Below are 13,639 nucleotides of genomic sequence, written 5' to 3' on the forward strand. Positions count from 1 at the left end.
TTCCCTCACTGGAAGGGGAAGAACTAATTCTGAACTGTTGCTTCTTTCTTTATTTTCTGCCCAATTAAAATAAAACAAAATACATATAATAATGCAGATTGGGCAGGGTCATAAATATGAGTGACTCATGAATTCTTCTGTGGCTCTGTATTCCTTTTAGAATACAGTTTTCTGTTTGGATGTGAGCCTGCTGTGTTTAAAAGTAGATGGGAGAGACATTATCCATATTTCTGGTTTGCAGAAATATGTCTTGTTGGCTGATGCCTATAGCTCTGTGTTTATTCATAGATACAGTGCTTCCAGGTACAAAATAAAGTGTTGCACTTTAATTTGTAATATTTGTATAAGTGTAAGATTGTATATGACACACATATTGTGGTTCTTTTGTGCTCAGAACTGCAATTTTTAAACTGTTTACTGGATTTCTTATATTTCCTTGAATTCCAGAGTTTGTACTAGCTGAAATATGATTAATAATTCTTATACAAAGCTATTTGAGTTAACAGCATTTATACAAACTAGCTTTTATATGAAGGCATCTCTCAAGTTTCCCATAACAAGCAGAAAGGCAAGAGCTATTCAGCAAACATTTATAGATGTAGGAGAAAGCTTTGAAAATCTCTGAAGGGAGCCTTTCTCTCTGCTGTTTCTCTCCTTAAGTCTGAGCAGGGAAGAGGTGTCTGGATTGCTGAACAGGACTATAACAGGGATGGCAGATCACTTACCTGTATCCCATATCCCTGTGTATCTGTCTAAATGTTTGGTTTCAGTTGCTTTATAACATTATGCAGGAATCTATCCTGAGTGTCTCAGCTTGTCTTTTCTCTTGGAGGATCATATTTTAATATGGGCTGTTATCAAAGATGCTCAGATGCAAACTGTCTGGTGCAAGTGTGTTGTAGTGTGACTACTGCACTGCCCTCTCCTCCACGAAAGGCTACAGTGTGTATTTACTGATGGAGTTGGAGGGTGAATAGTTACTCTGGCACTCTGTGCATCTTCCCAGCTTCCCAATGGAAGACTTTGCAGTCTTAGGCAAGGGGGTATTGTCTCCTGTAAGGATGTCCTTAGGATATATATAAAAATGAAATTTTCCTATTTTACAAATGTGCCTGGATTCTCAGCTGTTATGCCTAATCCCAGGCCTTCTGAAAAATTTTGCCCCATCTTTTCATATTAGTGCAAAGGCTGTTTTTGCGAAGGCTTCAAAACACTGGTGCTTCCTGTGCTTTCGCTTCCTTCCACCCCTGCCTCATTAACAAAACCACCCATACACAGTAGCTCCATATCTACTCCCTCCACCTCTGAAATCCCAAAGCAAACCATATACTTGTGGACTTGAGTGTGCTTAAGCATTCCTAAATCAGAGCTTCTTGGTTTGGGAAGAATCCCTATGGTTTGTGGCTCTTGGGACTTTTTGGGTCAGCAGACCTGCTTTGAAGTATGAGCTTTGCTAACAGTAGCCAGTAATGGATCCAAATAGTGACTGTAACCACAGGAGTATTTTGTGCCTCCTGGACAGTAATGCCATAGGGCTCTTCTGTACTGCTCAGGCAGATACCATAAACCAAAGACAGACATGACTAATAGTAAATGTTAAGCTAAGGAAAGTACATTCCATTTACTTGCTCACTTCTAAACTTCTATCAGCTACAAAGATCTCTCAAAGAAGGGATTTATTTAATGAGAACTGATTTTCTCCAACTTTGTTTTGTCTCCAGAGTCTTACTTGCACTTGGACAAACTGAGAAGTGTTTTCATTTCTCTATATCACAGGGGAGTTTTCTGTCTTGGAAACTGTTTCTTCCCTCACTGTTCTCTCTTAAGTTAATGATGCAGTGATTCCCCTATGGTTTGAGAGATGGAAATAAGAGTGAAAATAGGTAAATATCTAAAGGAAAGGTTTGCCTTGCTCCTATTCTTTAGGACAAGACCCCTATAGGAAATAAAATTACTGGGGTCTTTTGGTATCAGGAGAAAATCTATTTTTGAAAAGTATCAGAACAAATCAATTGGTACAAGTAGTACCATTACTTGGTGGGGGAACACCACCACAATCCCTCTCCTCTCCAGATTTTTTCCTTTTGACATCCATTCTTGAAGAAGTGAAGGAGGATTTCCCATACCTTAACAGGCAAATTTATTTTGCAGTGCAGAATTTCTGTATAATTGGGTTTTGGAAAAAAATAGGAGAAGGTATTGAATGAAAATAACCAAGGAGTACTAGATATTGAAACTAAATATCTGAAATATGACCTTGGTTGGTGAACTGAATAGGTTTTGGTAGATTTAAAAGAATTTTGTGGCCTTAAACTGAAGAAGTATTATATTAGCTGTTAGGAAGCTTCCTTGTGAAGCCACATGGTTACACCTCCCGAAGCCCATGTAGGAAACACAAGTCACTGTACTTCCAAATTAAGTAGGCATGTGTTTATGTAAATTAATACTGCTCTGCTGAAAGAGCAAATGCTCAACAGCCATGCTAGAAATGTGGAGTAGCAAATAATTCTCCAGTTGCAGAGACCCTTCCATTCATGATTGTGGCTTCTTGCAAGAAGCCACAAAGTAGCTGTTTCTCTTCATTGCTTGTCTGTATTTTTAGAAATGAAGTACTAGACCATAGATTAAGAAGAAATTTCGTTCAGGACGTGTGTGGCAGAGGACATATTTTCATTATGGAGTAAACCAGTAGGGAAAAAAACCTCAAGATTATTTAATCCCATTAAAAAGAAGTCTTGTGAAATCTCTTTGCACTTTTAAAAGGAATGAACGAAGCAAACACAAGAAGCAGCAGGATGGGGGAATGGAGAGCAATGGAGCATAGCTAAAAGACAACTGGTAAAGGATCAGAATGCTCAGAACAGTGTGGAGGGAGGCTGGCATGGTCAAAATGCTGACAGGAGTGGGTCACTACCAGAGCAGTTTGGGATGCTTCTGCTGTGTTCATAGGCTCACAAATTTGTTCTCTGCAATATGAGAAATGCTGGTAGGAGGCATTTCATTAGTATTCCCAGATGAGATTTCCTAAAGTTCCTGTGGCTTCTACAGATCACAAGTTTTTCTTATATACTTACTCCTTTCTAGAAAAGAGGCTTGGGTGGAGAGACAGGGATTTGCTTCTGCTTTCTTTCTCTGAGGCTATTCTGTGACAAAGAGGAGCAAAGGAACCTGAAGTGTATGCCATAAAGGAGGAGGTTCTGAGGTTCTGTCAATAGCATGAAGCCATTGCACTCTGTTAGTCAACAGGGTCAAAATAGTAGCAAGAGTTAATACAGCATGGAGCTAGGACATCTCCATATTGTGCATTTAATTCTACATAAGGGCTAATACTATATAAAGGAAAATTTGGAATATTTCCAATGTTAACCTTGATTTACATTTAAGGAATCATCTGCAAAAGTTCCTCCTCTCCTTGGCTGCTGTATTTTCCTGCGTGGCCCTGATGCCTGTTGCAGCCAGACATGTTGCTGTTGTTTTTCTAAGAGCAAGTCACAGTAGTGGGAAGAAGCTTGGCAGGGTAGCACAACTCAGAGCCTGTTAAAAGCAGTATCAGTTTGAAACTACCTGCTTAAAAATAATATGGCATTTGCTATTGCAGCAGCTGGTTAATAAGCAATTATTTTCAACTTAACAAAAAAAAAACCCCAAAACCCAAACCCAACTGTAACCAGAATGACGGCTGCTATTTCTGAAATTAAACACAGCATTGACCAGTCAGCCTAAGACCGATCTGTGGTATCATTTCTCACCCTTTTCATACCTAGTTTTAAAACACTGTGAATCTATTTGTTATAGAAGGTGCAAGAAGACCTTTGGCTGTTTCCTGTACAGATAGAGGAGCTGATGGTGTGAAGAATCACCCAGAATTTGTGAAGTCTGTAGCCAACTGCTTATGCTCTGCAGCTGACAGAACAGCTCCAGATCTTCATGATGGGAGATTACTCTCAAAGTACAGAAATCAAGCTTTCATGTAGATGTCAAATCCAAATTTCTTGTCTGATGCTTTCTCAAGCAGAAAGAATTTGCCTAAGGCCAAAGATTGCTTTATTGGTCATTCCGTTCACTGAGCTGGCATCCTTCCAAGCTGGCATTTGCATGCCTTGCCCCATTTTCTTCTTGTGTTCATAGGTAAACCTACTTTCTCACATATCTGCAAAAAGGTTGCATAACCCTTTTTTTTTCCTACTACAGCTATATACCCTTTGCAAACTTCCAAAAATGTTTACATGGAAAAAAACTTCATTGCAGCAAGGTATTTTAACTGCCTTCAGGAAAATTTAGTGGGAATAGGGAAAGAGAGAAGTACAGCCAGTATTAAATCATCAGCCAGCTCTTCAGGCTACCAGCATATGCTCCTGGGACCTTCCTCTGCTCCATCAGGCACTTTGTAGTGTTCTGGTCTACTGTTGGTAAATCCAGAAGTAGTATCACAGTAAGTCCATTAAAACACCTTTTGTTAAAAGAACTCGGTGTGACAGATAATTTCTGAAGTGGCTAAGCTGTATTTTCCCTAGTGGTGAGTTTGAGGCCCACAGAAATATGCAGTGCCCACCAATTTGAAGGGGAAAAATTTATTTCAGTTTAGTCTTAGATGTAGCTTCTTTAGAGGCTGATTCTACCCTGACCTTGCTATTAAAGAAAACTGTTTATGGATAGGGTTGATGTTTTTGATGCTCCATTTATAGCTGAAAATGTCAGCATGCCAAAATTATGATGTAAGTTACTAAGAGAAACATTCCCCAAATGTTTAACTTTGGAAAGTATCACCTCTGCATCTACAGTGTCTTCTCTATGCCTGTATTTACACGGTAAATGTACTGCTTCTCAAGGTTAGCCATGGCTTTTGAAGTTGGCAGTGGAGGGTTTTACCGTCAGCCACCAGTGCTGCCTTGGTGCCTGATGCTTGTGTGTTGGTTTCTACATTACTCAAGACTGTCAGCTGAGGTTTTGTCCTTGGCCTGAAGTTTCTAAGTGTCTCTGTGAAGATATACTTGAAATGTTAAATATAACTTCCAAATGTATTGTTTTGTCAGTGAATGCAGTAACTATGGTGCTTTCTTTGGTGATAGGATTAAGTTTCAGAATAAATTCAATTATGTTTACAGAATGTATTTGGAGAAACTAGAGAGCTAGACAGACGTAGACAGACAGATCCTAGACAGACCACAGAAGAAACAGAGCTGGGGTCTTGGATTAGATTAGATAGGAAATAATACTGAAAAATTTAGATAATACATCAAAAACACAGATATACACAACAAAAGCAGACCTGAGGGGAGGGAAAATACATGGGAACTTGAAATATCCACCAGAGTGGTAGTATGGTTAATAGGCAGCTGAAAAGGGTGAGGAACACAGCTCAGTGAAATATACCAGTGACAACTGAGAAATGCTATCATTACATCAAGTTAGTTCTGATACTTAGCTACAGCTGCAATGCTATGCTAAAAGCTGGTAATACTAAAGGTGACTGGAATTGAGAATGAAGTTTAAAAACTTGTCAGCTCTATGAATAGTAAATATAAACTATTTTGTGTATAAGGCTTACATGTAGTTCATGCAGGAGTAAAATACTGGTTTGACTTCCACTGGATTCTTTTTAAGCCTTAGGTGGCTCTAGTATTACCAGGACCTTTATCCTCAAAATACTCATTTGTCATATTGGTACAAATGGAACAATATGATGGTGTTATATATAAATTAAAGTCCAAAACTATCAAACCCTGCCTTGGCAGCCTTAAAATACAACTATAGCACCTAGAACAGCTGTGAATATTACTTCAGTAAAATTTCAATCAACTCTTTGAAAAGACCCAACACAATTTTACTGCATCTGTGCTTTCTGCATTTTGTAACTAATTTCTCTTTTTCTTTCAGCTTTATCTTCAGGCAAGAATGAAAGGAGACTGGGCAAGACTTGTACGTCCTACTTTACAGTTTGGTCTTATTGCTGCATCTATCTATGTGGGTCTGTCACGTGTTTCTGACTACAAGCATCACTGGAGTGATGTTTTAACAGGACTTATCCAGGGTGCAGTGGTAGCTGTACTCATTGTAAGTAATTCCTGAGGGGGTGGGTGGGTGTGAATACTGCTTTTATGAACAGCACCTTAGAATTGCAGGCTGTGTTCACAGGAAAGCAAACCTGTATTTCTAATGCTTCAGAAATTGCTGAAACAGGGAAACAACTCCTTGAACTGGTTGTAGCAGTAATACTTTGGGGAGTGAGATAAATTGTAGTTTTAGCCATTGGACAACATGACATAGTTATTTGAAAAGCTCTTGAGCAGAGGCTAAGATGGAAATGGTAACTGCAAACCAAGGCCTCTCTATATAAATCAAGCATTTTGCTTCTAGCCACATTTGAAATCCCAAGTACAATAGCAGAGAACATAATATAAAGTAAGTTTTATACAGTAAACGGGGGAAAAGGCCTTGAATGAGTACAGCACCAAAGTGTCTGCCTTTGCCACCTTACACAGTGTTTTTTTCAGTCTGATGGGAAACTAAAGCCCTTCTGCACCATTTCTTTGTGCATTTCTAGTACTAAAAATGTGTTCACAACAAGGAACAAACATGTGAAGCTCAGCTGTACTGATGAGTATAAAGTTATCCCAGGAAACAGACACTTGCCTAAACTTGTCACAGCAGGCCCAGTTGTCTGAGTGACAACAGTTGTACTGGGTATCACCAGAATGCAATGGCTAATTCATCCATAAATAATTTTGGATCAATGGGAATGAAATGAGGTCTTACAGATTCAGTTATCAAGAACTGAGGCTCAGCTGAGAAGAACAACCTCCAAAATAAATGCTTTGTCAGCTTTCTCAGGTCAGAAGGGCTCAAGACAAAGCTGTCTACTAGTTGCAATCAATAATCAAATCTTGGAGCAGCTCTGGGAAATCATACAGGCTGCATTAGCTGTTACTAAATGGCAACATGTTGGCATAATCCTACCCCTTTTTCTAAGAAACAGTACAGAGAGTAAGAAACATCAAAGAGGTGAGGATACGTTTATTAGGAAAACAAGTTTAGTCAAGGATGTCAGATGATTCAGAAGGTGCTTGGTAATACAAGAAAGAGTAGAAAGTAGCATTACAGAGAGTAGAGTTGAAAGGTCAGGAAATTATTTTAAAAAATATACACTAGCACCAACCACCACCCTCAGACTCTTATCTGAAAGAACTGATGAGTTCCTCTCCAAAACCAGCAAGCTGAGGTTAGAGCATAGCTGCACAGCAACTGCAAACAGATCATCACTAAATTGAACTGAGGGAATCTGGCATTAAGTGGAAGCTGAAACTCCCCTGGTCTGTGGCTAAAGCAGTGTGCTGGATCATCAGCCAGCTGCCAGTGTGGTGGGAGATTGTTTCTTCTGCCATGGACATTCAAGTGTTCTGCAGTTCTCGGGGTTACAGTGGGAGGGGAAGACACAATACAGTAAGGGAAAGGATCATGTGAGGCTCTCAGTTATTGCACTCCAGGTAGCACTGTGCCCAGCACATCTGCTATAGGACTTGGTGAAATGAGCATTGGAAGACAGCAAGCTGCAGAACTGGATCAACCACCTGTCTTGTAGTGAGGGAGATGTCTCCTAGCTGTGAAGAAGTGAGGTGGTATGTTTAAAAGACTGCAGGAAGGAACTACATAGGTAGAGCTGGCCTTACAAGTGCTGGGTCCAGCTAAAGCACCATGTCTCCTGTTCTTTTCCACCTAAATTACAGAAAAAAAATTTAACTAAACTTGCATTGTGGGCCCTCCAAAAGCACATTTTGCTCCTTCATTTAGAGCTGTTTAAACAATGGCTGTTGTAATGAAGCAGTGCCTGGTAAGGCAGTCAGTTAGCACAAGCCTTGAATTTGGCTTAAACCATCAGTGACTAAATCGTCAATGGCAAGGTGAAAAAGCTCTTGAAAGAACAGATGTCTGAATCTTGTACAAGACTTCCCTGCCATTTTTTAATGTTTTAAACTCATTAAGCTTTTTATTAGTTCCAATCATAGAATTTGCCTGCTGCAGAACCCTTGTTTCAAAGACTTGTGAGTGCAGGAATAATTTAACACTGATTAACGCTTAACACTAATTTGTTCACTTAGGTTGTCTATGTGTCAGACTTCTTCAAAGTGAGAGGATGTACATTTCAACCAAAAGAAGATTCCCATACAACCCTACATGAGACTCCAACAAATGGAAATCACTTTGGCAGCAATCATCAACCATGAAGAATGACCCATATCAACTATATTGCTCTGAATGAAAACAATTTCACAAGTCTAACTCTGTAATATAAGTAATTGCCTTTAAGGGACTGCTGCTGCTCTTGGATGCTCACTTTACCTGTATATAGTAACATCTACCACAGTTATTGTACATCTAAACTTTAAATTTCCGTTGGTTCAAGCTCTTGCTTAGAAGAAAGCTATTATAATTGTAAATTTTTATTGAAAACTGTAACAAGTTATATTACATACACTGCTGTTTGTACATGCCTTGTTGAATCAACTGTGGTTTAAAACACCATTAAAAGGAATTACTTGATATGGAAGCCACATGTGACACTGATGAATTTGTTCCATCATGTCAGTATAGTTTCTGGAAGACATCTGCTGTTACAGGTAAAGGCTTGCAGCAAACACAATATCTCTCTTGATTTTTGTAATCCCTATTAAGAAGAAAAAAAAAATTAATATTGAAGAGTCTTAACTGTAACAACCACTAAAGTACAGTTAAAAGCATGTTACAGGTTATTAAATGGAAGTCATTGTACATCCATTTTTAGCCACCCTTTAAATCAAACTTTGTAATAAAGATGTTATCTGGAAATACAACAGCAATGGTGCTGTTTACCACGATGTCAACATGAGAAGGTTTCAAAACTATTCACCTTCAGTCCTCACAATCTGTGCAGCCCCTTGCCCCATCACTTTTCCTTCTAAAATTGCTTAATGTACTGTGAAAGTGAAGTACATACCCTCTGCAAACTTATTTTCCAGTTCTGTGTTCCCAATGGCTTTTGCAGCCTGGCACATCTGCCGAAGCAGTTCTTCTAGCCGCCTCATACAACGAATTATGCTACCTGTATGAAAGAGCAAGGGACAACGTTGTGCCACATCATGTAACTGGTCCTGAGTTGCTCAAAGTAATTGTTCCTTCTACAACCCTGTTCAGTTTATCTAGAAGCCAAATATCTTAAACTTAGTTTCTGTTTGCACAGTAAATTTCTTTGTGAGGCATTTGCTTGAATCTGTTTCCAAATGCTTGTCCTTTCTACTGTCTTTACATTCTCTAACTAATATTTAATCACACTACTTTCTGGGCTGTTGAGTAATTCCTAGCTGACTTGTTCTTTCAATAACTTGTTAAGACTTCCTCAAAAAGCATAGACCAATAGGAGATTCACAACTTAGCTGCTTCAAGAACTACCACAGGTTTATTTTGGGATTGTTTTTTATAAGCCTTAGTTCTTTTGTTGGCAAAGGCAGTAAAACAGTACGTGATCTATCTTACCAATCCTGAGCTACTCAAGAGTCCATGGACCACTCTACCAAGCCATTGCATGGTTACAATGACACACATAAGCATCTTGCCACAGCTCCTACACTGCAACCAACACCCACTTATGATTTATTATGCATTTATCTCCTTTTTGAACTTTCCTCACAGCTCAGCCCAAGCCACTGCTACAAATTTCACAAAACAACTCTAAATGCTTCTGCTCTTCTGGCCACAAGCAAACAGCATCCTGTTTGGTCATCTCCTCCAGCAGCATCTCCAACAGTCAAAATTACTGTAGGCAAAATAACTGTTAATGGGTAAATATGGGATGAAGGGCTTGAGAGCAGCCCTACTGAGAGGGACTTGGGGATGCTGCTGGATGACAGGTTATATGACCCATCAATGTGCACCTGCAGCCCAGAAAGCCAATTATATCCAAAGCAGTGTGGCCAGCAGGGCAAGAGAGGTGATTCTGCCTCTCTGCTCTCATGAGACCCCACCTGCAGTGCTGCATCCAGCTCTGGGGTCCCCAGCACAGGAAGGACATCAACCTGTTGGAGCGAGTCCAGAGGAGGGCCACCAGGATGATCAGAGATGGAACAGGTCTCCTTTGAGGACAGGCTGAGAGAGTTGGGGTTGTTCAGCCTAGAGAAGAGAAGGCTCCAGGGAGACCTTATTGTGACCTTTCAATACATGTAAACATTCAAGGTCATGTTGGATGGGGCTCTGAGCAACCAAATCTAGGGGATTTGCTCACTGGAGGGGGTTTGGTTTCTACAACCTTTTTACTACCCCTTAAGATATAATATTTGGGGAAAAAAAAAAAAAGAGAGTATGAAAAGTGCATTGTTCATAGCTCCTGGGAAAATGGGACATGATAAAGTTAATGCTTCTCTTCTAAAAAGCATTCATAGGGGCTCACTAGGCCATGACAGTTTCTACAGTGAGAACAGTTTGTGTAAGAGCAGCAGTTTGTAATGACAGGAGATGGAAAAGCCCACCCATAGGCTACTGAGCACAGAGCACACACCAACACAAGCGACCTGAGGGCAGCTGCCCCGAGCATGGCAGTGCTGCACTGGGGCAGCCCTGGCTCAGCTGTCAAAGATCCTGCTCGTCTCCATTTACAAGGCCAACTGCGACAGCCGTTCCAGGGAGTACTCATTACAGGCAGCGTAGCTGGGCTTGCTGCACACATAGTTTTATGTTCAAGAAAACGGCAATTTTAAAATTAATTATTATTGTTTATACTTCCATAAAGCAGGAGCTGATCTGCAGTTAACACATAAGACATTTAACTCTGTTTAGAGTTCTTCCCTAATGGCTTTTAAAAGCTGCTCTTATTTTTATTTCTTCCCACCACATATTTCAGCTTAAAGACAAGGTATTTTCATAAGCAAATCAATGCTACTCCACTTTGTGGCAAACACACTTGTTCTTGGAACACTTAGGCTTATTTTGTATTCTGATTTTCTTTTAAATCACTACAGTTACTTGGATAACCAAGGAAAACTACTCTGGGATTTAGGAACACAATCCACTTAAGGGACACATAACCAACAATGGATGCCTGAAGTGCTTCCCTTCATTTTGGATAGGGACAGAAAGCACGGAAAACCAGCCTACTGAAAGTTAAGGGAAGAATCATGCATTAACCCCTGTTAAAAGAGATGATCTCAAAACAGGCCACTAAGATCTCATTTTGAGGAAGCTGGCACTATTGAGTAGAACAAAGCTGACTGTCTTAGTACAAATGTGGTAAATGGAAAATGTTACGGCCCAGTGTATTCTGAACATTAAAGTGTCAATGTAAAACATAAGCCAGCTGCTTCAATGTTCCACATACTCAGGGTGCTTCCATAGCAAATGGAAGGCTCAGATACTCATTGAAATAGGAGGAATCTGCTGACAGCAGAAGCAAAGACTGCCAGGATTTGTACTGCTCAAAAGCAACTTTCTTCAGAAAATTCCTGGGTCTATGCATTGGATTACATGCATAAATTATGTGCATGAATTCCCTTGTTATAAGGGAATCTGCAAACCTTTGTGAAGAAGAAAATGGCATTTGAGGGAGGCAACAGTGACACTAACAACTTCAAAAACGAAGACTCCTAAGAGTGGTGCATCCACCCTGCTCTTCACAACTTCCAACAGGCTGGTTTTTCATTCTGGCCTGACCTTTAGTGTTGACTGTTCTTGTTTGACAACCTCTAGGAACCAAATTAATCCACCTGACACGTTATATCTAGGCTTTGCAACTATCTCCATTGCACTTCTGTGCAAAACTATTCAAAAGAGAGACTTGGTTACCACTTTTCACTTCTGTCATTAAGTCAGCAGGAAGAACTGGTTATACCAAAGAAAAAAAAACTTAACTATAATGAGGACAAATGCAAGACCTGTACTTCCTGATGACAAGCATTTGGAACATGTTGTTTTTCCCTTTAACTAGAAAAAGTAAGCATTACCTTTTGTTGTAATGCTTAGAATTTCTGAGTTTTATAGAAAGATTTTAGAATACAGAGATATCCCTTTAAAAAGGGAATCTAGATTCTAAATCATATCAGTGTGTAAGTATAAATTTAAATATATAGTAAAGATTTTTTCCCCACCTGATTTTAGCCATACAGATGCTTGAATACATCTGAGTTTATGATAAGGTTATTCAGTATTACCACTCCCTCTTGTGAAATTATCAACTCATACCTTCTAAAGAACAATTGATTAGCGTACCTTCAAAGACATCTGTCATTTTGCAGATGTGAGCAAAGTTAGCTCCATTTGCCCATGTATACACAACATCCATTAGGTTGGGTCTGAAAGAATTCAAGTAATTTTCTTCATCAGTTTCCAGTTTTGCTTCTGCTGACACTTTGGCGATTCTTTTTGCACACTCCTTTAAAATAAAATATTTTGTATTTATATTATACTTAACCAGAGTTAAGAATTTAAGTAACAAAAAGACATGCACATTATTAGGTACTGCATTACAGGATGAAGTTTTCTTTTTAGTGTGAAATTACTCATAATCAGAAAGTAAACCACTCTTTACATGAAGTCTGCCTACACTAAGAATCTACAGTGCAGCAAGCAAGCTTATAAAACTTTTAGAGGCATGTTCTAAATTAGCATAAAGATTTCTTGCACACCATATAACGTATTATTAATTACACATTGCAAAATCACGTGCAGTGCCAGCTGAATTCACTGATGGTGCAAAATTAGGTCTTCACACTTATTATACATTACTTAAGAGCTTTGCTCGTGTTAACATTAACCTTGAGCTCAGATTTCTAATTACCTGCATTTGCCGAAGTGGTCCTGCCAACTGTTCAGTCAGTTTTGGCATTTCACTGGACTGAAAAAGAAGATAATAAACAATCTCAAGTGCTCCCATACATTTGCTCTTTACCAAATTAAATGTAAAAGCAGAAGTTCAATGCATGATACTGCCACTCTACATAATTCCAATAAATTCTTTAACATATTGAGTGCCAAATATTAAATTAATATTAAATTACTGAATTCCCCGAATGTTTGTTCCTCAAACTAGACCAGAAAACAAAATCTTTCTGTACAGTATACCAACATTATGAAATGCGGCACCTGCTTTCTGGATACTTCCAAAATTCCCTCTATTTCACTGTATCATAGTTTTCAATTGACAAATTAACTGCTATTAACTACTTCGACAATTACAAGCTTTTAAGAATACAAAATGTTTTTAATAACTTAAGCATCAGTGGCAATATATAAAAATATGGCTTTTCAAAACACAGGATTATCTTTATGCCCTAGCTGTTTAGACTCAAGTACTATTGTTGAGTGAATCCCAATATTCTAATTAACAATGGCTTACCTTGGTTTCCCTTCTAAAAACAAACTGAATGCATTAGCATCTGCTGCCACTGGTTTTTCCATATTTAGAATCAACCTGAGTGTTACATCTTGCTACCTACTTGCAAAAGTGTTTCATATGGAAGTTTATTTTTATTTTTACTAATTTTCTGGGGTGATACTACCCTTTTATACAGCCTGCAGGTGGAACACAGTAACATCTGGTATTAAAAGCCCATGCTTTTAAAAACATATGGTCTGATTTTAACAGCCTTCTGGGCATCAATTCCATATGGTACTGCCATTT

General features: G+C 39.0%; 2 protein-coding genes across 3 annotated transcripts in view; one reads left to right on the forward strand and one right to left on the reverse strand.

Moving 5' to 3' along the window:
* Positions 1-8,545, forward strand: part of PLPP1 (phospholipid phosphatase 1) — a 62,514-nt gene extending 53,969 nt beyond the window's left edge. For both annotated transcript variants that reach the window (XM_058823416.1, XM_058823417.1), the window contains exons 5-6: positions 5,878-6,054; positions 8,097-8,545. In XM_058823416.1, coding sequence (XP_058679399.1) covers positions 5,878-6,054; positions 8,097-8,222 — 303 coding nt within the window. In that variant the 3' untranslated portion in view covers positions 8,223-8,545. The remainder of the gene's footprint in view (positions 1-5,877; positions 6,055-8,096) is intronic.
* Positions 7,008-13,639, reverse strand: part of MTREX (Mtr4 exosome RNA helicase) — a 43,933-nt gene continuing 37,301 nt past the window's right edge. Inside the window, exons 24-27 of the mRNA XM_058823415.1 lie at positions 12,797-12,853; positions 12,229-12,391; positions 8,972-9,076; positions 7,008-8,662 (exon numbers count right to left, since the gene is read on the reverse strand). Of these exons, the coding sequence (XP_058679398.1) occupies positions 8,610-8,662; positions 8,972-9,076; positions 12,229-12,391; positions 12,797-12,853 (378 nt within the window). The 3' untranslated portion in view covers positions 7,008-8,609. The remainder of the gene's footprint in view (positions 8,663-8,971; positions 9,077-12,228; positions 12,392-12,796; positions 12,854-13,639) is intronic.

Source organism: Ammospiza caudacuta, chromosome Z (genome assembly GCF_027887145.1).
Source record: "Ammospiza caudacuta isolate bAmmCau1 chromosome Z, bAmmCau1.pri, whole genome shotgun sequence".
In the NCBI taxonomy this organism is placed as follows: Eukaryota; Metazoa; Chordata; class Aves; order Passeriformes; family Passerellidae; genus Ammospiza; species Ammospiza caudacuta.